This window comes from Carassius carassius, chromosome 14 (assembly GCF_963082965.1).
Source record: "Carassius carassius chromosome 14, fCarCar2.1, whole genome shotgun sequence".
Lineage (NCBI taxonomy): Eukaryota > Metazoa > Chordata > Actinopteri > Cypriniformes > Cyprinidae > Carassius > Carassius carassius.
The window spans coordinates 30,842,367-30,866,600 of NC_081768.1; the positions used below are offsets into that span (position 1 = coordinate 30,842,367).

The window sequence follows — 24,234 nt, forward strand, 5'->3', positions numbered from 1 at the left end:
TATTTCCACTTCACTTTTATCCAAGTAGACAGAGCTATTTCTGTCTATTTCTGCACTGTATTTATCAGTGGGACAATATTCATACAATACTATAACCTAGAAATAATTTAAAGGGGTCCTTGCAGGCCTTAGCAGCACGAATTATGTGCCCAGCCACATCTGATTCAAATATTATGTTAATTTAACAGTGAGTGGTGGTTTCAGACATCACCATGTCGCACTCGCACTGACTCTTATTCTGCCTGAAAGAATAAAAGATCCGTGCTGAAGGTGGAACGATTCGACCAATCAGATGAAAGGAGCATTTCAGCACCGCCCACAAATGCGAATGAAATATTGAAGCCATAAACCAATTTGTAAAGTACACGTTTTTAGAATCAAAACGTACACGGACCAACTGTCTTGTCCATGTTCTCTCACTTGAATCCTCTTCTTGAGATTTGAGTCTCTTGACCTTCTGCAAGCCCCGCCTTGTTCACGCAGTGATTGACATGGCGGGAGGGGGTGGAGACATGAACGGCTCGGAATGCATTTTCAATGTGCACATTGAATTTTGATACATTCATAGCGGGACATTGAATGAAAATGCAATCGTAAGTGTCTTGACTGTGAGTGTAAATGCAATTAAGAAAAATAACATTTGAATGATAATTTTGCCACAGTTTTTGCTTGAACATGTTACACATATCTAATAATTTCTGTAATACATTTTCATTTTAATTTTGCAATTTATACAGCGTTAAAAGTAGTATTCATTTAAAATATATAAACTAGTGTATGAAATGGCAAATGAAAACTATGTAATTTAATTTTCATTTTGCACCAAATGTTGCACAAATGTATTGGAAAATGTAAATTTAAATACATAAATGCATTGCCATTTTATATATTGCATTATCATTTGCATATTACATTCCAAATTGAATATTGCTACCCATATGCTTCCATATTATGGTACCTCATCTTTCACTGATACAAACTGATGATCAGTTAATTACTCATTGTTTCAGTTGGTCTGAGGCTACATGCCATGCTTAGCTTCTCATTTTGCCTCTTCTGTGCTTAGCCTCGTAATTGCTTGAGTTCTACTGATGTTTTAGATATATATATATATATATATATATACACACACACACACACACACACACACACACATAATTCTTTATAGCAAATACTCTGCTTTACAGTGATGTATGTTTTAATATCACAGAATTAAATAAATTAAATGTGAGTACCCAATGACAGGGTTTAAAAGAAAAAAACAATTCCAACATGATGAAAGAAAACCCTTGAGCAAAAGCAAACTTGGCAAGGAAGCACATCCACCTCAAGTATCAAATAAATGTCCAAAAGTAATATTACAGTGTTGCTAGTTGAACATGAAGCTGGAGCTGGTACAGTTTTTATATTGCAGAGCAAGGTTATTACAGTTCTTAGTTTTTACTTTATTTTATATTTTTGACTATAAATATTGACCCATTCATCACAACCTTGAGTTTTTCACTGCAGTTCCAGTGAACTAAAACTATTGACAATTGACAAACTATTTAATGGTAAGATCCTCAGAGGAAAAGTTCCATAACAACAGAAGAATGGAAAGACAGTGTCAGTGAAGGTGGTTGTGAATTTATGTATATGTGTGTTAGTTACAGTATCAGAGAATGACACCGTTCCACTGTCATAGTCCAGATCAACTCTAACACGCTCAAGTCTTTGCTCAACAGGAAAACCAGCTGCTTCAAAGAGCCCATGCTGCACACTCCAGACACCAGTCCTAAAGAAACCAAATCCCTTTCTTTGGTTTGATGCATTAGTTATTCCAAGACACCAGTATGGACACTCATTAACCTCAATGTCCCAGCAGTGTGCTCCTGAGTTAAAACCTTCTGAACCCAGAACACATGGATAGATGTCAAATCTCTCTGTATTATCAGGAAGTGGTTGACAGTTCCAGCTGCCTCTCACATTAGTCAGATCAGCAGAAAGGATGTGCCATGGATGAGCAGTGTTTGGATCCAGAATCACAGGAGCTGATGAAAGAAAACAATCAACAAGAAAATTACCTTTAAATATTGATAAATAATAAACTGTACATATATTATTTATAATTATTGTATCACTAAATATTTGCGTGTATAAATACATGTAAACTTCATAGTGAGGACCTCGAATGTGTCTATCAGTCTTTAAAGTCATCTCAAAACTGTTGTCATATTTAATAAAATGTATTAAAATACATTTATAATAACTAGGGCTGGTAATTTAACATGTTAATTAGATTGATTAATTATGGCGAAAAATAACGTCTTAAAATTATTAACACATTTAACGCACTTGCCCCGCCCAAAACATATGTGGATCATCTGCCATTTCATACAGTCGATTGATTACTAATATGAGGCAGGGCAACAACTTACTGTGTGATGGAGCCTAGAGAATATCCCTAAAATTCAAGATATGGGGCAAAATGCCCCGTTTGAAATTTTGTCTCATATTTACATCACCTAGTTAAGAAATATCACACAAGGTGTAGGCTAAGTGCAATATCACACAAGTGCGTTTGTGATACTCATCTTATACAACAGTTCATTAAGAAGTTAATATTGTGTTATTTTAGACACAATGTTGTCTGTTTTGCTCAGTTTTGCCAACCAAAATATAAAGACAAATCAGAACTGTTCATCCCCAATTTTCCCAATTTACAAGCACTTATAACAAATCTTATCATGCCAAAAACAATGGTCATGGCCATTTTGTAAATTATTTTAAATGCTGCTTTTAACTGGTGCTTCTGCACCTGTTGTATTGTGCATATGACTGTGTTCACAATGGAACTTAACTGACTACTTAATGAACACTGTACAGTATACACTGTATACTGCTTACTGTATTTACTATTGGGATGAAGTATTGCACACAATTTCAGAACTCATCATTACAAGTTGTATAAAAGAGCACATTGGTTCCCTTTCAGTCAGTCACTCTCCACATCACAATGGATGACCGACAAATTGAGATATCCCTTTGATAGACCAATCTACTTTGAGTGTAAATTAAAGGAGCCAATGCACATTGGGATGCAATTATTGCATCCAGCTGCAGCCGATCACAGAGTGAGTATAAGGCGGCAGCATGTGCAATGCATACTTTTTGCTTTGGAGCAGAGCGACAACATCGTCATGCTAGAGTACCATGTAGGTACTCGTTTAGCCTGTCCGGTGAGGCTTATACGGCCTGTGGAGAAGCTGCCTCCACCTTACATGTAAGAAGTTACTGCAGGTGCACCAGGTTGCAGGTGCGCCAAGTCACTGCACGAGGGTGGTCATGACCCAGAAGTTCTCAGAGAACTCTGTATTGCTACTGACCTAGCACTACAAGAGATGAAGGTCACTGCGCAGTCTCTGGGCTGTGCGATGTCCACTATGGTGTCTGGTCGATATGAGGGACGCCGACAAAGTTCGGTTTCTTAATGCCCCTGTGTTCAAGACTGGCCTCTTCGGTGATGCAATCGAGAGCCTGGCCCAGCAGCTGACTGTTGCGGTAAAACACCCTGCTCAGGCGGGCAGCTGCTGCCTTCACCCATCTGCTGGCAACAGCACCCCAGCCCGCTAGGCGCTGAGGGCGCCCCTCTGTGTATGCCCCTCCTCTGCATCAGTAGCAGCCTCCAACAAGCAGTGCCATGGAGCTGGGCTGTCCCACCAGTCCTGGCCCCCGTCAAACCTGGTGGTGAGTGGAAGAGCGAGAGGCCCCGGAATGGGCAACCCAGAGAGGGAGGAAGCTGCTCTTTGGGGGATGGTGAAGGCTCCTCTCCCTCCCCCGGATGAAGGCCAGGTGGAGAAACTGGAAAATCTCAACATGAGAGCGGTTTTCTCTATCTCTGGATCCCAGGAGGGCATGGAGAGTTGTGGATAGCCCAACACCAGACCTCACTTATCCTCCTCCTTTGCCATCCGGCAGTAGCTAGTGGTCTGAGAGCGTCAACAAAGGCCCTACTCATGCACCCTCTGCCAACCTGTGGAACCAGGTTAGCACTGCACCGCACACTCAGACCCCACTTCAGCCAGATCACAAGCCACCCAAGTTTGGTCCCTGCCTTCCACCTCACTGCCCCACTGCGATTCAGTTTGCCTGATGTCCATCCAAATTCAGTGGTGTCCACTTCACGACAGTTAAGGCGGCTGATTGCTCCTGTCTTGTGTGCTGAGATCGCAGTCATACTGGCAAAAGATGCGATAGTCATTCCCCCTCCAGCCTATATTAGGACAGGGTTTTACAGCGCTTACTTCATTGTACCAAAGAAAGGCATTCTCTGAGAGGGCTGTCCCTGTATCCCCGTGTCTTCACTAAAGTCACAGAGGCGGCTATTATTCCCTTCCCTGCCTATTCAAGGGCAGGAAAGCGGTACCACTGAGACTGTTTCAGAGGCTCCTGGGGCATGTGGCAGCTGCAGCAGCACTTACACCACTAGGGCTATTGCATATGAGACAGCTTCAACACTGGCTTCATGGCTGAGTCCCGAGGTAGGCGTGGAAGCATTCACTCGCCAGGTCCTGTCAACAAACCTTCACCCCGTGATTAAATCTTGCATTCCTCCAGGCAGGAGTTCCCCTGGAACAGGTCTCAAAGGATGCTGTGGTTTACAAAATGCCTTCACCACTGGCTGAGGGGCCACGACAACGGGCATGTAATGTCGGGGGTATGGACGGTCCCCCATCTGCACTGGCATATCAATTGCCTAGAGTTGTTAGCAGTACGCCTTGCCTTGGACCATCTCAAAGGGCACTGTGGGGGAAAGCACGTGCTAGTCCAAACGGACAACACAGCGACCGTTGCATACATCAACCAACAAGGTGGGCTGCGCTTCCGTTGAATGTCGCAAACTCGCCCATAACCGCCTCTTTTGGAGTCGAAAGGTTCTGAGGTCACTTAATGCCATTCACATTCCGGGCATGCTCAACCATACAGCCGATAAGCTGTCTTGCGCTATGCTCCGGGGAGAGTGGTGACTCCATCCCTGTATGGTCAAGCTGATTTGGAGACATTTCAGAGCCGCTCATGTAGACCTGTTTGCCTCTCCAGAGATCTCTCACTGCCAGCTGTTCTACTCCCTGACCAAGGGAACACTCAGCATGGATGCACTGGCACACAGCTGGCCACAGGACCTGCGCAAGTATGCGTTTCCCCCATTGAGCCTTCTCGCACAGACAATGTGCAAGATCAGGGAGGACGAGGAGCCTTTCTTTCTTTAGGCACAGTACTGGCCAACTCTGACCTGGTTCCCCTAGCGGATTCATCTGAGGTAGGATCTACTGACTCAGAGGCAGGGCACACTATGACACCTGCATCCAGAGCTTTGGAAACATCATGTCTGGTCCCTGGAGGGGACACAGAGATTCTAGATGACCTACACCAAGAAGTAGTGGACACCATCATCACTTTGGCGAGAGCACTGTCAAAGAGACACGCTTGGGCCTTAAAGTGCAACCTGTTTGTCGAGTGATGTTCTTCTCGCCGAGAAATCCCCCCGGAGATGCTCGATCAGGGGCGTGCTTTTCTTTTTGCAGTAAGGGCTGGAACGAAGGTTGTCTCCCTGAGGGCCCATCTAAGCATAACTCAGTCAAGCTAAAGTTTCTTTCATTGAAATCTCTGCTCCTGCTTGCATTGGTGTCCATTAAGAAGGTATGGGACCTGCACAAATTGTCGGTCGACGATTCATGCCTAGAGTTTGGGCCGGCTGACTCCCAGGTAATCCTGAGGCCACAGCCCAGTTTTGTGCCCAAGGTTCCCACTACTTCCTTCAGGGATCAGGTGGTGAACCTGCAAGTTCTACTCGGACGAGGCAGACCCAGCCCTAGCTTTGCTCAGTCCTATCCGAGGCCTGAGATACAAAGCTTTAAGATTTCAGACCATCTCTTTGTCTGTTACGGACGTTGGCAGAAGGGGAAGGCCGTCTCTAAGCAGAGCATGCCCCACTGGATTGTGGATTCCATCACCCTGGCTTATCAGGCACAGGGTGTGCCCTGCCCATTCAGATTGCGAGCTCACTCAGCTAGAAGTATTGCATCCTCCTGGGTGGTGACAGATATTTTTAGACTTCGTGTGGAGCTGGTATCCTCCTGTGTGCTAATCTCAAATGGGTAGTGGCACTGAGAGGCCCCGGTTAGTGTCGGCTTGCTAAAACTACTCCAGAGTGTCCGTACTGTAGACCCTGTTGAGCTCCTCCATCCTCTCTGCAGCCAGATGTGGTGGAGCATTCAGAACCAGGCCTTCACTCACTGAATACTTGAGAACCGATAGAAGGATGGATTCCATATGTGAAACCTAAGTGGATCCCATTTGTGTAAAGTCCACTGTATAGCCTCAGAGCTTGTGTTTCCCCGGCAGACTTCTGCCATTTCTAAGAGGGTTACAATCACCTCCATGGCACATTGGTAGGAATCCCAATTCATCGGTCATCCGACGTGACATCAAGAGTGACTGACTGAAAGGGAATGTCTCAGTTACGTATGGTAACCCTTGTTCCCTGAAGGAGGGAACAGAGATGTCATGTCCCATCACCACGGCTGCTGTACCACCACTGAGCGGCCGGGTCACCGGTTCGGCTCCTCATCGAAAACCTGGTATGCATTGCACCTGCTGCCTTCTTACACTCACACTGTGATCAGCTGCAGATGGATACAATAATTGCATGCCAATGTGGATTGGCTCGTTTAGTTTACGCTCTAATCTGAGAAAGTTTATTTCCTGGAAAATAAATTATATATTATTCCATTTAAATGTATGAATTTGGTAAAAGCTTTTATTCAAATCAACATACATGTATTGCATTGAAGGTTTACATTTTATCAGTTCCTGCATTCTCTGTGACTTGAACCCATGACCCTGGTCCTGCTACTGCTATGCTCTACTGTTAAAATCTGTCAATATTCCTACATCCGTAATTTTTATTGTAAGTTTAAAGGTACAATTTGTAAGATATTTGCAGTAAAATATCCAAAAACCACTAGGCTAGTATTATATATTTTGTCCAGCTGATTACTAACAAAATCTCTAATGTATTCAACAACTTGTAAATCATGAGAAAATTCCCATTCTAAACAGTGACATGAGGCAGTGCAGTCGCCTGTCAATGACGTTAGTTACCCTTTGTTACCGCCTTTACTGACATAGAAACCACATGACAACAGTGTCGTGGACAAATGCGAAAGTAGTGTCTAGCATCCAGTAAACCACTAGCTTGCTTCAAGCAGTTCCTTATTTACTTCATCTTGCATGTTTTATGGTGGATTGTGTTACTTATTTATGGAACATAATTACATACGGGCCAACCAAACGACCCAAGAATTTGGGACAAGAGGAGAGAAAGAGTGAGGATCAATATCGGTGTTGCATTTTCTAGATGGAGAGAGCTTCGCAACAAACTTCAACTAGAAATAGATGCCAATCTCGCTTGTGTTTTACTCGACAGGTGAATTGTTTTGATTAGTATCTTTACAGAAAACGTATGCTATTATAATGATCAACAAGATTAGTATAATGGGGCATACACGCCAAATGCGGGGCATCGCATCTACAGACCAGCGCGAGGACGTGTTTGATCCATAGTCTGATTGCATCTTTGCATTGACTTTGTATGTAATCAACTCACGCAAATCATTGAACTCGCGTTTGCTATGTATGCCCAGTTATTGTGTTTAAATGTACACGAGTGTATATATTTGTTGAAAAAGTGGTAATCCATGATTTATCTTTCCGTCTGATTGATGGCCGTCATCGGTTGTGTAGAAGACAACAAATCCCATCATTCCACGCTCCTTCTTAGCGTCATCAAACCACGCGATTGTTATTGTTTTGGTAGTGCGCCCTCTAGTGGCAGGTCCTACATCCTGTACCTTTAACAGCTAGATTTTGTGCAGACTCACTGTTTTGAACAATGCCCTGCATCTTCTTCCAGACTCTAAACAGCAGGTTGCCCAAGTAACATGGTACATGAATCAAAGCTCCAGAAGGCGTCTGTGGATCCGGTTGTGACGAGATCTGGACTCTGGAAGAACACTCAGGATCAGAAATGCAGTGGGTTTAAGTCAGAATTAGTGAGACCAGAGACACCAGCAGATCACTCACCTTTCCATTGAGACTGGAAAATCCTGCAGAACAAACACACCATCGATTATCAAGAACTCGATCAATCATCCATCAATCCATCAATCATCTATCAATTAATAATCTGAAATCAGACCTTTAGAAAGCAGACATCACTGGCTTTCATCGTCTCCTCCATGTCTTTGATTGTGTGTGAAAGAGCAGAGATGTGTCTGTTCATCTCTTCTAGCTTCTTCTTTATTATCTGCTTCTTCTGCTTCTTTTCCTCTCTCAGTGCAGTGATTGTAGCTTCTTCTTCATCTCTGAGAAACTGATGAAACTTCTCAAACTGCTGTTTAATCTGATGCTCTGTGTGCTTAGCTTGAGACTGAAATCAAATCACATTCACTTCAGTTATCTTTGCATGGACAATTTTCCTTTTTTAAACTTCAATCTAAAACCCTACAGTAAATGTGTTGCAATTTAATGCTTAAATTCGTTTTGTGACATATGACATATTGACATATTGTCATCATATCATATTTATTGTTTAATTACATACTAAAATGTCCTGAAACGTCACAATGTTAAATACATAATTTTACTTGAATGATTTGAACCATTGGCATAGTAAGTGTTGTGAATCTTTATAACAAAACATTAGTGATGCTTCATTAAAAACAATCACCAATAACTTTATAGCTTTGTCATATGCAGTTATATAAGCTCTAAGCTCAAATTTACTGTTTAAACATTGGAGTAATCATGGGCATAGAATACTCGAGGGACTTGATTCAATGACATCAAGGCTGCAATATGATTGGTTATTAAGGCACACATGATCTGAGTTAGCCATTACACATACTCCAATAGTAATTAATACAGTCCATCTTGTCTCCCTATAGTAAGACAATCTCTAGCAGGCCTATTTGAACTAAGTGTAAATAGTGATGGATGCTCTGCACGGGCCTAAAATTTAGGCCCTAGTCTGACCCTGGCCCGAAATGCATGTGAAACAATAACGAATGATCGTTCGATCAATCGTTATCGGGAAATCCGGCCCTGGTCTTTTTCCCCCTTCACCTAAAACAGCTTATACTTATGATTTAGCTATTAAAATATTTCAGTTTTGTATATAATGGCATATTTGTTATATTAAATTTTGTTCCATTCAATTTTTTGCCAGGGGCAGACAGTGAGCTGATCAAAACCAATGTTTGATCAATTTAGCCTACTCAAATCATCACTACTTGCCTAAAATAAAATCTAGATATACTACAACAGTTCAATTGTATAACATTGTTTAAACATTAAAACTGTGCTATAATAAATGTGCACTATATACTATATAATTATCTGCACCTCAGTTATATAGTAGCTACATTATAAAACAGTATGCAAGTGAGCTGATCAAAACCAATGTTTGATCAATTTAGCTTACTCAAATCATCACTACTTGCCTAAAATAAAATCTAGATATACTACAACAGTTCAATTGTATAACATTGTTTAAACATTAAAACTGTGCTATAATAAATGTGCACTATATACTATAGAATTATCTGCACCTCAGTTATATAGTAGCTACATTATAAAACAGTATGCAATCTTATTTTGAGTGTAAATAATCATTTTATTTCAAATTAATAAATCAATGCCACCTTTTACGCACTCCCTACACCAACCCTAACCCTACCTGATACTTTATTTTTATTGAATTTCCAATGTGATAGGAGTTTTGAAAAGAGAGAAAAAAAAGTTTGGCAAAAGACAAGTTTTTGATATTTCCCAGCATCACAGCAGTATTGACTTTATCAACTACTTGAACTACTTTACTTCTAAGATCGATACTATTAGATTTAAAATTTTTAACCATGCAGCCATCAGCTACAGTATCGCAACAGATCCCCTGAGGAACAGTTCTACTAATTTTCTACCATAGAGGAGGAAGAATCGTATAAACTTGTTAAATCATCTAAACCAACAACATGTACTGTATGTTAGAACCTATTCCATCTAAGCTCCTAAAAGAGGTGCTTCCAGAAGTCATGGATCCTCTTCTGACTACTATTAATTCCTCATTGTCATTAGGAAATATCCCCAATACCTTCAAACTGGCTGATATTAAGCCTCTCATCAAAAAGCCACAACTTGACCCTAAAGAACTAGTTAATTATAGACCGATCTTGAATCTCCCTTCTCTGTCCAAGATACTATAAAAGGTAGTATCCTCACAATAATATTCCTTCTTAGAGAAAAATGGTATCTGTGAGGATTTGCAGTCAGGATTTAGACCATATCATAGTACCGAGACTGCTCTCCTTGCAGTTACAAATGACCTGCTCTTATCTTCTGATCGTGGTTGTATCTCTCTATCAGTGCTATTGGATCTTAGTACTGCGTTCGACACTATTGACCACAACATTCTTTTGCATAAACTAGAAAACTTTGTTGGCATTAATGGAAGTGCATTAGCATGGTTCAAATCATACTTATATGACTGCCATCAATTTGTAGCAGAGAATGAAGAGGTATCATATCGATCACAAGTGCAGTATGGAGTAACTCAAGGCTCAGTACTAGGGCCGTTACTCTCCACGCTTTACATGTTACCCTTGGGAGATATCATCAGGAAACATGGTGTTAGCTTTCACTGTTATGCTGATGATACTCAGCTCTATATTTCTTTGCAGCCCAGCGAAATATAGCCATTTGAAAAACTAAGGGAATGCATAGTCGATATAAAAAAACTGGATGACGAGTAATTTCTTACTGCTAAATTTGGAGAAAACAGAGGTGTTAATTATAGGACCTAAAAACTCTGCATGTAACAAACTAGAACGCTGTCTAAGACTTGATGGCTGCTCTGTCAATTATTCGTTATCAGTTAGGAACCTAAGTGTGCTATTTGATAGCAATCTTTCCTTAGAAAGTCACATTTCTAGCATTTGTAAAACTGCATTTTTCCATCCCAAAAATATATCTAAATTATGGCCTATGCTATCAATGTCAAATGCAGAAAGGTTTATCCATGTGTTTATGACCTCAAGGTTAGATTATTGTAATGCTTTATTGGGTGTTTGTTCTGCACGCTAAATAAAAAAACTCCAGTTAGTCCAAAATGCAGCAGCCAGATTTCTTACTAGAACCAGGAAGTATGACCATATTAGACCGGATCTGTCAACACTGCTCTGGCTCCCTATCAAACATTGTATAGATTTTAAAATCTTGCTTATTACTTATAAAGCCCTGAATGGTTTATCACCTCAGTATTTGAACAACCTCTTGTAACATTATAGTCCTCTACCTCCACTGCATTCTAAAAACTCAATTTGATAATACCTACAATATCAAAATCAACTCCAGGCGGCAGATCTTTTTCCTATTTAGCGCCTAAACTCTACCTAACATTGTTCGGGAGGCAGACACACTGTTTCAGTTTAAATCTATATTAAAGACCCATCTCTTTAACCTGGCTTACAAATACTATAAATTACTAATACGCTTCTTATATCCAAACTAGTTAAAGGCTTTTTAGGCTGCATCAATTAGGTAAACCGAAAGCGGGAACACGTCCCATAACACCCGATGTACTTGCTACATCGTTAGAAGAATGGCATCTACGCTAATATTAGTCTGTTTCTCTTTTATTCCAATGTTACCGTAGCCACCAGATTCAGTCTGTATCCAGATCATAGGGTCACTGCAGTCACTCGGATCCGGTACATATCCAGCCCAGATGGTGGATCAGCACCTAGAGAGGACTTCTACAGCCCTGAAAGACAGCGGAAGACAGCGGAAACCAGGACAACTAGAGCCCCAGGTACAGATCCCCTGTAACAAAGTCCTTTTAGGCAAGTCGTGCCACTCTGCCGCCATCTTGGCAATGCCTCCGGGCAGCTATTTCAGACTAACAAGACCAGGCTCCTATCTAAATGTATGAGCATAGAGTCAGAACTGCACTTTCACTGGTCACCGGGACATAAAAACTGCATGTATAGAAACAGCAGTAAAATATGATAGAAATCGCTGAAAAATGTTGATGATTTTGTCCCAAAATAAGGTTGAAAATGCCTTTTTCCCCACATATTATACTTTTACTACGCATGCGCAAGGGTTCCTCAACTGTGCGCATACGTCAGTGGAAAAGGCTTAAAGACAAAAGGCTTAAATGTTTCCCGGCTTGACTGTTAAAAGCAGATGATTGACTTTCCAGCAGGAAGGGCGGGTCATGTGCATACAACCGCCATCTTTGCCGTTACGGGTTTTCATTATATAGTTGTATTAAGGATTGATGAAGTGGCATGTCTCTTATAAATTGTCTCACCCTGTAAAGACCTTGTCTCAGACAACCACCGGGACAAAACCACAGGAAACAGATAATTCTTCTGCACAATCTGCACAATAAAAACATATTTTAGAATACGAACTGTAAAACACTTTGATCTTCTGAGATGGACAATACACAGAAAGTGTATTAACAAAACAGACATCTGTTTGCACATCTCACTAAAAAAAAAAATGTGGGAAACCCCTCTCTCACCTATGCAAGAGTTCCTTCTCATCCCCTTCCTTCCCCTTACCAATACTCCCTGCACTTAGCCACTCAGAAGGGTCAATAGTATAATATAATATTCTACATGAATGCCAGTGATATTTACAGTCATGTTTGGTATCATTTTAATTATCTCTGTGCGACAGGTCTCAACAAGAAGTAGACTAAAATGTAATACAGGTCCTACCAGTTTAGAGATATTTTACTTACTGTAGAAGGTGTGCCATTCCCCAGTGTCTTTAATGCAAATTACCTTCTGTCCCAAAACTCAGCTTGATCAATGCAAATTCCAGTTGACCTATTGGTAAGCCCCACTCCCTTAGTTACTGTTGCTTACTCTTTCAAATAAACAGAGTTGCTACTGTTTTAGAAAGACAGCTGTCAGTGTGAAAACCTTGTCCTAAGATATTTTTGATATATTTTGGACACAAGTGGGACTTAAATATGCCATGGAGGGAAATATAAAATATTTTAAAATAAATATGTAAAAATACAGATCACAATGTGAAACAGGAGAAGCCTCATGTTATGGTCGTTATGATCGCATTGACAACATCCGGGATCAACACTGTTCATTTACCACATTAGATTGAATTAATTTACATTTAATCAGTTTAATAAGGAGAGGCACTGAAATGTAGACCTTTGTTTAGGTGTTTTTATTTACATGGCAGAATTTGTTGGTGGGAAAGCTGAATGCTTCTCAAGCGAAGAACCTGATCTGCTCGTGTGTGTGTGTATTGGCACGGATATTCAATTAATTAGCCAATTTCATCCATCATTATAAGTAGTAATAGGCTGAATTGCAAATAGGTAGCCTAATTCTAATACATGCAATGACTATCCATAATTACATTTTTATATTTATGTAGCCAACACAATAATATTCTTTTACACTATAATCCTTTTGTTTTTAATATTTGGCATGTTTGTGCGATGCGCATCCCTGTGTGTAATAAGCAAAGTCAACGCGCACTGTTGACCCGCCCAGAGGTGCATTTTCTACCAACGCGCTCTTTAAATACCAAAAAAATATTGCACCATTGACTTTAGACTTTAGACCAGGTTTGAGTTGGTCTATGGTGCAGTCTATTTTCAGCTCCTTAAAATAGCAATGCGCCTGAACACACCTCTTTTTTAGACCAGCACGCCCAAGGGTGCACAAATGGGTGCAAATGCATTTGGTAATTAAACGATGTGGCAATGGACGGGAAAATGCAAACGGCGCCGGAATGAAACTAGCAAAAACACTTGCGCTGCGCCTTGTGTCACATTGTGTCGGGTGTATGATAGGGCCCTGTAACTAACGTTTTCATCTTCATTGGGATTGGGAGAGAATACTTAGGGCCACTTTTGCTCTGTTTTGGTTAGGTCTAAGAAATCTAATAAAATTAATGCTATTGCCCATCCTCACATTATACCTGGAATCAGTGGTACAAGTACCTCAGGCACATAATTTTTCATTTTTGTAGCATAAACACCAACAAAACGATGAAATCTTTCAATATCTCTCTATGGTGCTGGAACCTATAGCATCTGCCACCAGGTGCTCCTGGTACATACATGGTCGCTGTGATTTCGCCAAGTAAGACATGTTCCTGGGTCAACCCAAACCCTACCCCTAAACCTAACCCTACCCAACATTTATTTCTAAAATCAGAGGTAACTAATAGCTGATTAACAAGGGTGTAGAAGCACCTAACCCTGATCGTAAGCCTAAAACAGATAGTTATCCCTCTCAATTATTATTGGTTAATTGAAATGTTGTTCCAGGATCAACAAGGATGTTGCAATTTTACTCTGTACATAACTGTATAAATAAAGAGATATACATATGTATTTACATAATACATGAGAAAGGCAATCATTTAAGATGCAGAATGATTTTACGCAAATTAATTACAGAACACAGGTAATGATTAATATGTAAGCTGTTTAAGCTGGATATGCCATGGGGGATAAAAGTTTTTATGCCTAGATGTCCTAGTGCACAGAGATCTGTAGCGTCTGCTTGAGTGGAGAAGTGGAAACAGGTTGTGTCCGGGTTGAGAGGGGTCTTTGATGATGTTACCTGCCCGTTTCTTCACTCTGGAGTTGTACAAGTCCTAAAGACTGGGCAGGTGCACAGCAATGATCCTTTCTGCGGTCCTAACAGTCCGTTGCAGTCTTCTTAAATCTGATTTGTTGGCTGACCCAAACCAGACAGTTATAGAAGAGCACAGAACCCTACCCAATAATAGCAGAGTAAAACTGTGTCATCTGTGCCTGTGCCAGGTTGAACTTTTTCAGCTGACAAAGAAAGTACAACCTCTGCTGGGCCTTTTTCACAATGGAGTCTATATGAGTGTCCCACTTTAGGTCCTGAGAGATGGTTGTGCCCAGGAACCTGAATGACTCCACTGCAGCCACAGTGCTGTTCATGATGGTGAGTGGGGGGAGAGCAGGGGGGGTTTCTCCTGAAGTCCACGATCATCTCCACTGTTTTGAGCGTGTTCAGCTCCAGGTTGTTGTAGCTGCACCAGACAGCCAGCTGCTCAACCTCCTGTCTGTAAGCATACTCATTGCCATCCTGGATTAGGCTGATGCCTGTGGTGTCATCTGCAAACTTCAGGAGCTTGACACAGGGGTCTTTAGAGGTGCAGTCATTTGTGTAGAGGGAGAAGAGCATTAGGGAGAGAATGCAGCCCTGGGGAGCTCCAGTGCTGATGGTGCAGGTGTTGGATGTGAGTTTTCCCAGCCTCACTAGCTGCTGCCTGTCTGTCAGGAAGCTGGTGATCCACTGACAGATGGAGGTGGGCACAGAGAGCTGTGTGAGTTTGTTCTGAAGGGTGTCCGGGATGATGGTGTTGAAAGCGGAGTTGAAGTCCACAAACAAGAACCTTGCATAAGTTCCTGGTTTGTCCAGATGTTGGAGGATGTAGTGCAGTACCATATTGACTGCATCATCCACAGACCTGTTTGCTTGGTATGCAAACTGCAGGGGGTCCAGCAAGGGTTCAGTAATGTCATTCAGGTAGCCCAGCACCAGTCTCTCGAATGACTTCATGACCACAGATGTTAAAGCATTAAGGTCATAAGGACTTAATGGTCTGTGGTCATTAAGTCCTGTGATTTTTTTTTTCTTCTTGGGTACAGGGATGATGGTGGAGCGTTTGAAGCAGCAGGGGACTTCACACAGCTCCAGGGATCTGTTGAAGATCAATGTGAAGATGGGTGATAGCTGGACAGCATAGGCTGGAAAGACACCATCTGGGCCGTTGGCTTTCCTTATGTTCTGCTTCCTGAAGACTTTACATACATCCTCTTCACTCATCTTGAGTACAGGCTGAGAAACAATAGGGGAGAGGGAGTGTGAGGGTGTGCTGTGAGATGGTCAGAGTGGGTGTGGGGTGTCTGACCAAGCTTTTGCTTTTCAAACCTGCAGTAGAACTCGTTCAGGTCCTCAGCCAGGTATTGATTGGCCTCAGTGCTGGGGATAGGGTCTTGTAGCTGGTGATGGCTTTCAGGCCATTCCACACTGAAGTAGAGTCATTACTTGAAAGCTGAAACTGTTGTTTTAACTGTTTTCAGAGTAGTTTAACTTTGCCACTCTTATCTCCCTATTCAGTGTGTATTTGGCCTGTTTGTACAAGTCTTTGTCCCCACTCCTGTAGGTGTCCTCTTTGGCCTGGCGAAGCTGTCTGAGCTTTGCACTGAACCAAGTTTTGTTGTTGTTAAAAGTTAAATAAGTCCTGGTGGGAACACACATGTCCTCACAGAAACTGATGTAGGGTGTCACGTTGTCAGTAAGCTCATCCAGATAAGTAGCTGCAGCCTCAAAACACTCCAATCAGTAAGTTCAAAGCAGGCCTGTAAATCTTGCTCTGCTTCAGCAGTCCATCTCTTTACAGTTTTTACTATAGACTTAGCAGATTTAAGTTTCTGCCTTTAGGCTGGTAGAAGATGAACCAAGCGGTAATCAGAGAGTCCCAGCGCTGCTCTGGGGAAAGAGTGTTATGCATCCTTTAAAACAGTGTAGCAGTGGTCCAGTATATTGCTGTCTCTGGTGGGGCATGTGATGTTCTGTCTATATTTAGGCAGTTCACGGGTGAGATTAGCTTTATAAAAATAACAGAGAACGATAATGAAAGAGTCCAGATAACGTTGTTCTGTGTGTGTGATCTGATCGTCCAACAGTTCTAGCGCGACACTCAAAAGTGTAACGGATATGCAGGTCATCGATTCATGGGTTCTGAACTAATGAATCACGGTTCGTTGAATCTAAAACAATGCAAACCCCAACGTTTGTAGATTTTGAATCCAAGCATATAAATGAAACCGCTTTAAACTAAATGGCCTGGCGCCAGCCTGGCTGGATTTAAATTATTTACGACACAGGATGAGACATTCCAAAGTCACGTGAGCAGCCTCAAAGGAGAAACGAACTCTCCTTACAAACTTACACACCCACACGCACACACACCCACAAATGTTTTATCTTACATTCATCATGTAAGTCCTTAATAATATGTATTTTGAGTATGTGTTGTGCGTTGCATAAATGGTTAATCCTTGTTATGTGAAGAGTATAAGTGCTAACTTCTGATTTGGAAATGTTCATCCTGATTAATGTTCTCAAATAGAATCATGAGCTGTAACCCAACTCCTCCGAGAGGTCGTAAAACTTTATGACCTAACAAACAGAACAGGAAGGCTAACTCTTACAAAAGAATGGTAAAATGTACTCAGATGTATTCTAAATGTATATAATATCGCTTTTTGTGTTTAGATGTCTCCCCATATCAAATTGGAGTATCTGCAATTGTATCATGTGTTAATCAAATTTTAAATGTGTGTAATTCTGCATTTAAAAATGTAACTTCATGTTTTGATAATTTATATATGTCAGTCTTGATGTCTGTGTAATCGTCATGCTTTGACGAACTCATTTATCTAAAGCAAATTAATGAAAAATGTATTAATCTGGAATTATGAACGTGCTAGGATATCACTGTTGAAATCTGATAAACCCTAATTTATTAGGGTGGGTGTTTCCACAGAGACAAAGGAACTTTTTCCCGCTTCAGATCGCGGACATTCATTGGTTGTTCACGCGAACAGAGGCGTGAACCATTTCAAGCTATAAGGACTGACCCAGGAAGTTCCTTGCTCTCTTCGCTTCTTCGCTGTTCCGCGCTCTCTTCTGGTCCTCGCTCTCCCGGTACGCGCTGCTTGCCTGCTCCTATCGCCATCCCCCTCAGCACATGGGCTGAGGGGACAGCCATTCTCATGACTCCTTCGGAAGCTTTCGTTTTCGTTGTTTTGTTTATTTTCTTTACTAAGTTTATTCACCTATTCGCCTCTCCACACGAGGAAGACGAACTCTGAAACATTGCTTTCTTTGAACTTTCAAATATCGCGCGATTCCGCAGCAGCCCGGACACCGAGAGGACAAAGCCCAGATTGACGCACGCTACACGCATACGCGGCTCCAGCACACACACAGAACCCCATGCAAGTATTCATTCTCTATGGAGATCTTAAATGCTGCTGAAGTGGTCTATAATCTGAGTTCTATGTTGTCTCTCAGGGGTTAATGTCTGTTGGTTTCTCTCATTTATCATGCCTTTTCTCTCATCCTCTTTCTCTCTCTCTCCCTCATTTAGATTTCATTATGTCTTGTACAAAGTTTACTGTATATATTGTCGTACGCGTATTTTACTCTGTATAAATCGTAGTTGATGTATTATTAGTTCAATTATTAAATTCCATATACTCCAGATTGTCTGTCTAAATTGCTCATGTTACGAAGTCAATGAAATGCTGATCTTAGCTACAAAGCTCATATGTTACTTTTAAGTGATATAAATTTTATAAGGACGGGAGAATGGTTTCATGGCCAGAAACTATTCGTCCTGGAATTATAGGAAGTGATAGCGTTACTGAGAATTAATAAAACGAATCTTACGGCCGTTTGCTGGATGAACCACGTTTGATTTACATTAATTTCTAGTAAAAGATATCACAATAATTGATATGAAGAATAGAATATTGAAATATTAATGATTAAATTACAGTGCCTTGTGATGAGTTATTAATATATACAATTGACCTATTTTTCATCTTCAATAATTTTAATGCAACTGTAATATGATATATATATTAATCATATTTCTGATTAATTACCCAAATTCCCTATATCATTTGAGTTAATTAATATGTACAACCCAGTGTTGTTACAAAAGTGCGTCAGGAGGAATGTACACACTCACCAGAATAAATCACGAAAACTCCCATGGTGAGTAAAAAGGCTACACCAGCCTTCATTGATATAAAAACATAATCCAACACTTCTCGTTTTCCCCAGCAGAGTTTAAAAAGTCTTTGTTTGTGTGTGTGAGGAGTCATAGTTCGTCTGATTTATTTGCTAGGAAGCAGAGATTTGCCAGATGAATGGTCGACAGCGGCGTCTTAAATCCGCACTGTCGGAATTTAACGAATGCACTGGCGTGCTTCCCTCGCTTGCATCACTCGGATCGCTTGAATAGGAACGCAGCACCTCTGACTAAAATGCCCAGTAAACATCTGAAATGTATTTGTTGTGCTATCTGTGTCCGGGGGCACATTTGGGGGGTGGGATATGTCATGGTTGTCATGTGTCACAGCAGCTACAATAGCACTGTATAACTGATGTTTTATATATTTATTTTTCCTTTTTATTCAAAACAATTCAAAACATGCTTAATATATCAGGAAATATCTCGATTCTGAAATATGTGTAAGTAAACGTGTTTTGCACCTTTATAGATTGTTCTTTGATTAATATATGGTGATGGGCAAAGTAGTGTAATCTATTAACTACACATAAAAACCCGACTTTTTACTTAAATGCCATATCATGCCATAAAATATTTTGAATACAACTGAATTTGCATTTAATGTAAAATTTAAAACAATATTGTAAGTTACTTATTTTACCACTTTCATTATACAGAGAGTAAAGCACATTTTCATTCAGTCTAACAAGAGTTCAAGCACTCTCAAAAACTCCCATTAAAATCAGAGGTGGGTAGTAACGAGTTAAATTTACTTCGTTACATTTACTTGAGTAATTTTTTGGGGTAATGAATACTTTTCGGAGTATATTTAAAGATGGGTACTTTATACTCTTACTTGAGTAAATTTTGGGGGAAAAATCTGTACTTTTACTTCGTTACTGTGGGCGACGCTCCTCTCGTTACTTTATCTTAATGCAATAAATGTTATAAATGCTTCAGTTTGATCCAAACGCGCCGTCTACTTTTCTCTGGACAATGAGCGATGCCCATTCGCGAATGATTCATTCTTTTGAGTCAATTCTGTTCAAAGGCTTGATCAAACCAATTGGCAAACGAGTGAATTGGTTCATGAATCAGTTTGAATGAGTCGTTCAGTTCCCTGCCGCACGCGCTGAGCGTCTGAAGCAGTTCACTCAGAGTTGTAACGTTTAAGAACAGAAAGAGCGTTGAAAACGTGGCTGGAACTGCACTGAATTGAAATCTGCAAAGGTTATTATTTGCTAGCGATGGAGATCCTTATTAGATGAACACCGCGTGTGCTGTCTACTGTTTAACAGGTAATAACTTGGGCTACATTCGATTACAGTACACGATACCACTGTGACATTAGTTTGTTGTACGTGTGTGGCTTATAACAGAGGGGAGTCAAGTTGAATGCAGCTTCCAAAAGACAAAAAATAGCCGATTAAGATTTTATTCATTTTAATACAATCACACTGGTGCAAGTACGTTCAGCGAGTCATATTATCAGCTGCTAAATTCAGATCTGTGATTGCTTGCTGGCGCTTAGCCAGAGACAGATGCGTTTATACAGCGCTGCGTATTATAACAAATCACACACGATTCTTTTGAGCTTATTAAAGCATTGGCCAATCAGAGGCGTTCAGATGAGTCATCGCTAAAATGCCGGTGCTTCCTTCACTCACTCACTGACTGAATACCTCTTTCTGGCGAATTCTCTCGTCAGAAACAACAAAGTGCAGATGTGTGTACGAATCTTTAATTAAGATATTGATTTCACAGTGTTAACAGTTTCAGTGATTTTAATGGAAGTTTCCGAGAGTGATTGAAATCTAGACTGTCAGTGAAAACTAGCTTTAATAATGTAAATGTTATTTGCTCTCTTTCTGAACAATGGAAGATTAGTAGCAATATTTATATCACATTAACTTTCAATGTTAAATTCACATTTAATATAAAGTCAGTCGTATTAAAAATATGTTATGGCATGAGACCTATATCTGTTACTTAAGTAAACAGACAGGGTTTTATAATAAATTACATAAATTGGAGTAAAGGCTGATGAAATATATACATTTATACACGCACACATACATTACATACATTTTATCTATATATCTAAATAAAAATAGGCTCAGTATATATGACCCAAAGTAACTAGTAACTAACTACTTGAGTAGATTTTTTATCCAATACTCTTTTACTCTTACTCAAGTAACTATTCAAGACTAGTACTTTTACTTTTACTTGAGTAAATATTTCTAGAAGTACTTTTACTTTTACTTGAGTACAGTTTTTGGGTACTCTACCCACCTCTGATTAAAATCACTGAAGCACTTTACATTATGAAACGAATATCTTACATTCCTATGCACATCTGCCCTTTTTGTTGTTTCTGATGAGAGAATTCGCTAAATAATTCAGTCAGTGAAAAAGTGAACAAAACACCGCATTTCAGTGATGACTCTTCTGCACATATCTGATTGGCCATTGCATTCATAAGTGCAACAATCGTTTCTGATTGGTTATCATGATGCGTTGTACGAATGCGTCTGTCTCTGACTCAGCGCAAGCCAGTGAAAGATTTGAATTTAGCAGCTGATGCTGGGCACTGAACGATCTAATCACACCGGTGTGATTGTATCAAATATATTGCAAAAATTATTCTATTTTTTTTGTCGTTTGGAAGTTGCATTTAAAATCCACTTTGCTCAGAAATCTGAGGGGGCACGTGCCCCCTCACTTTGAATGGGCATGACGCCTCTGAATTTTAACATGTTATTTTTCTCTAAATTAACTCGTTAAATTTCCAGCCCTAATTTTAATATAAATTTGAGTTCATAATAAAAAGGAGTCATTTTAGAATTTAACTTAAATTAAAAAAAAATTTAATTAAACTTTGCACACTGAAAAGACAGAACATGTAGATTTCCCTGCTAGAGTGTTTCCATAATTACTTTGCATAATAAAAAAAAAATTCTCTGTAAACATAAAGTTGTGTATTTTATTGTGTCAGAAGGTTTGATAAGATGCAGTGCAAAGAGAGCATTTATACGGACTATCAACTGCCAATCCATACGGAAATGAATATTATTTAATGAAGAATTGGACAATAACTTACATTTGTTAACTGTTAATGGACACTACTGAGAATTTTTTCGTGTCAATCTTGTCTTGTTTTTTCCCTGCCTTGTTACTGTCTTGTTTTCCAATGTTGAACGCGTAACAGTGGTGCAGTGAAAAGCTGCCCCATGTTGAAGGCTCATTTAAATGCAGCCTCAAAGAGTACAATGAATGGATCCTTTATGGCTCAGACTATCTACACGGAATTTTAAAGCATTTTTCTTTGAATGTGTGAGGCTTCTGATTTATTAGCCGCTGTAAGTACAGGAAGAATAACAAAGTGCACTAAAGACAAAAGACAAGCCGCAAAACAAGATGACACTAAATTAAAAATTAAATTGTAAAATTAAATTAAATACTAGAAGTCAGATACATTAAAATGACAAATAGCCACACTCTCTCTTATAATAAGACCCTGTGTGGACCCATGATGACAAGTTTTTTTTTTTTGTATTACACTTATAAATGCTAGTATTTGGTTTTTATACTTATTATGTACATAAATGGACCTAGGTGAACATATTTAGACATGTCTGACAAGTAAAAAAAAAAGAAAAGAAAAAAATTTGGTTGCATTCACACTGCAGCAGATTGTGGTTGTCAAGTTCTGTATATAAGTCCTTCATACAGTTACGTTCACGCACAGTAGAGTTATCTGGGAGTGCCAACTACATTCTATAGCCTGAACATTTTCATGTCTAACAACCGCTTTGTCAACTAAACTGTGATAAGACCTCACCATCTTGGATATTACATTAGTCACTCTCACTCAATACGGGCTTGACTCCCATTGCACATTCATACAGACAGAATTCGGACCGTTACTGTAAGCTACTGTAAGCATGTGGGTCGATTTTGTACACAGCCTTAGAAATGATCATGTTTATCATGGCTGATGGATCACTGCATGTGTAAATTTGAAATATTGAAATGAGATTGTGTGACACTCCGTTTGGGAACCACTAGTGTTCATCAGAACTGCTCACCTTGATTTGCTGAAGTGTCTTTACAACCTCTTCTTTATCATTCTCTCTGTGTATAAGTTTCATTCGTAAGGACTTGAGTTCTGTACTGAGCTCATCCTAGAATTGAAGAAAGTGAAAATACAGTTACAGTTATATTGAATGGGAGAGACAGTGTGAACAAATATTGTTTAAATACATGTTACTGTTTCTTTATCTGAAGTTTGTTTCTTGAGTAAGCATGAGAAATCTATCTGAAACAGGTTTGGTGGGTTTTGTACATACTGTATCTGTGTGGAACAGTGTATATTTCTCATATGACTGAAGAGTTCAGAGCCAGTTTAGAAACAAAGATTAAAGACACAAATAGACAACCAAACCTATGGTATTTTCTTACCTTATATGATGAAACAACTTCACCAATGGGTCTGACTGTGTGATTAATGTGTTTCTGGGAAGTAAAGCACACTACACACGCAGGCTCTTTGTCCTCCAGACAGAAGAGTTTGAGTTTCTCACCATGTAAGCTACAGACCTCCTCAGTCCCTGATAAACGTCTCTTAGTCTGATATCTTTCCTTCAGGATCGACTCACACAAGTTTTTTAGAACAAGGTTACATGGAGGGTCATCTCTTGAGGATCTTCTCCTGCAGACAGGACACTCCTGAGTTTTCTTTATTTTCCAGAACTGTTGAAGACACTCTTTACAGACACTGTGACTACATGATAAAATAACAGGAGTCTTGAAGGTTTCATAGCAAACAGGACAATAAAGTTCTTCTATAGATGAATCCATTTTCACCGTCTGAGTTCCAGCATCTAAACTTTACTTTCACTTTCGTTCTAACATAAATGTGAACTAACATAAATAAACAGCAAACAAAGGCTTGGCTTGAAATCGATATTTTAACGTTTCTGTTCCCATGTCCCTCTGTATTATTACCGTTCTGAAACTGGTTCGAGTAGAAGAAATGCCGGTTAATAATGTTTTTTTTTTGTTAAAAGCAAATTTCTTTGCTTTCAGGAAGAAATCTGTAGCCTATCTTAACCCGCTGCACTTAGTCACAGCCAATACATCATAATTTTTCTAGATTTTGGCCAAATGTAGGCTAAACACATTTAAAAAAAATCTATTAACACTTTAAAAACATTAAAGTATTTATTTATTTATTTTTAAATGCTACTAGTATAAGATTGAGTTTTAAGAATAATAATAGTAATAAAAAAAAAATAA

At 39.9% G+C, this 24,234-nt stretch overlaps 2 protein-coding genes across 3 annotated transcripts in view; both read right to left on the minus strand.

The window, feature by feature from the left end:
* The window catches only part of LOC132157493 (uncharacterized), a 194,840-nt gene that overhangs the window by 106,216 nt on the left and 64,390 nt on the right, over positions 1–24,234 (minus strand). The window lies entirely within an intron of this gene.
* LOC132157615 (E3 ubiquitin-protein ligase TRIM35-like) lies at positions 1,501–23,810 on the minus strand. Its single transcript, XM_059566964.1, has 6 exons — positions 23,398–23,810; positions 23,025–23,120; positions 8,240–8,470; positions 8,125–8,147; positions 7,923–8,044; positions 1,501–2,030 (listed from the first exon to the last, which is right to left on the minus strand). The coding sequence occupies exons 1-6, from the start codon at positions 23,794–23,796 to the stop codon at positions 1,501–1,503; spliced, it is 1,401 nt and encodes a 466-aa protein (XP_059422947.1). The 5' UTR covers positions 23,797–23,810.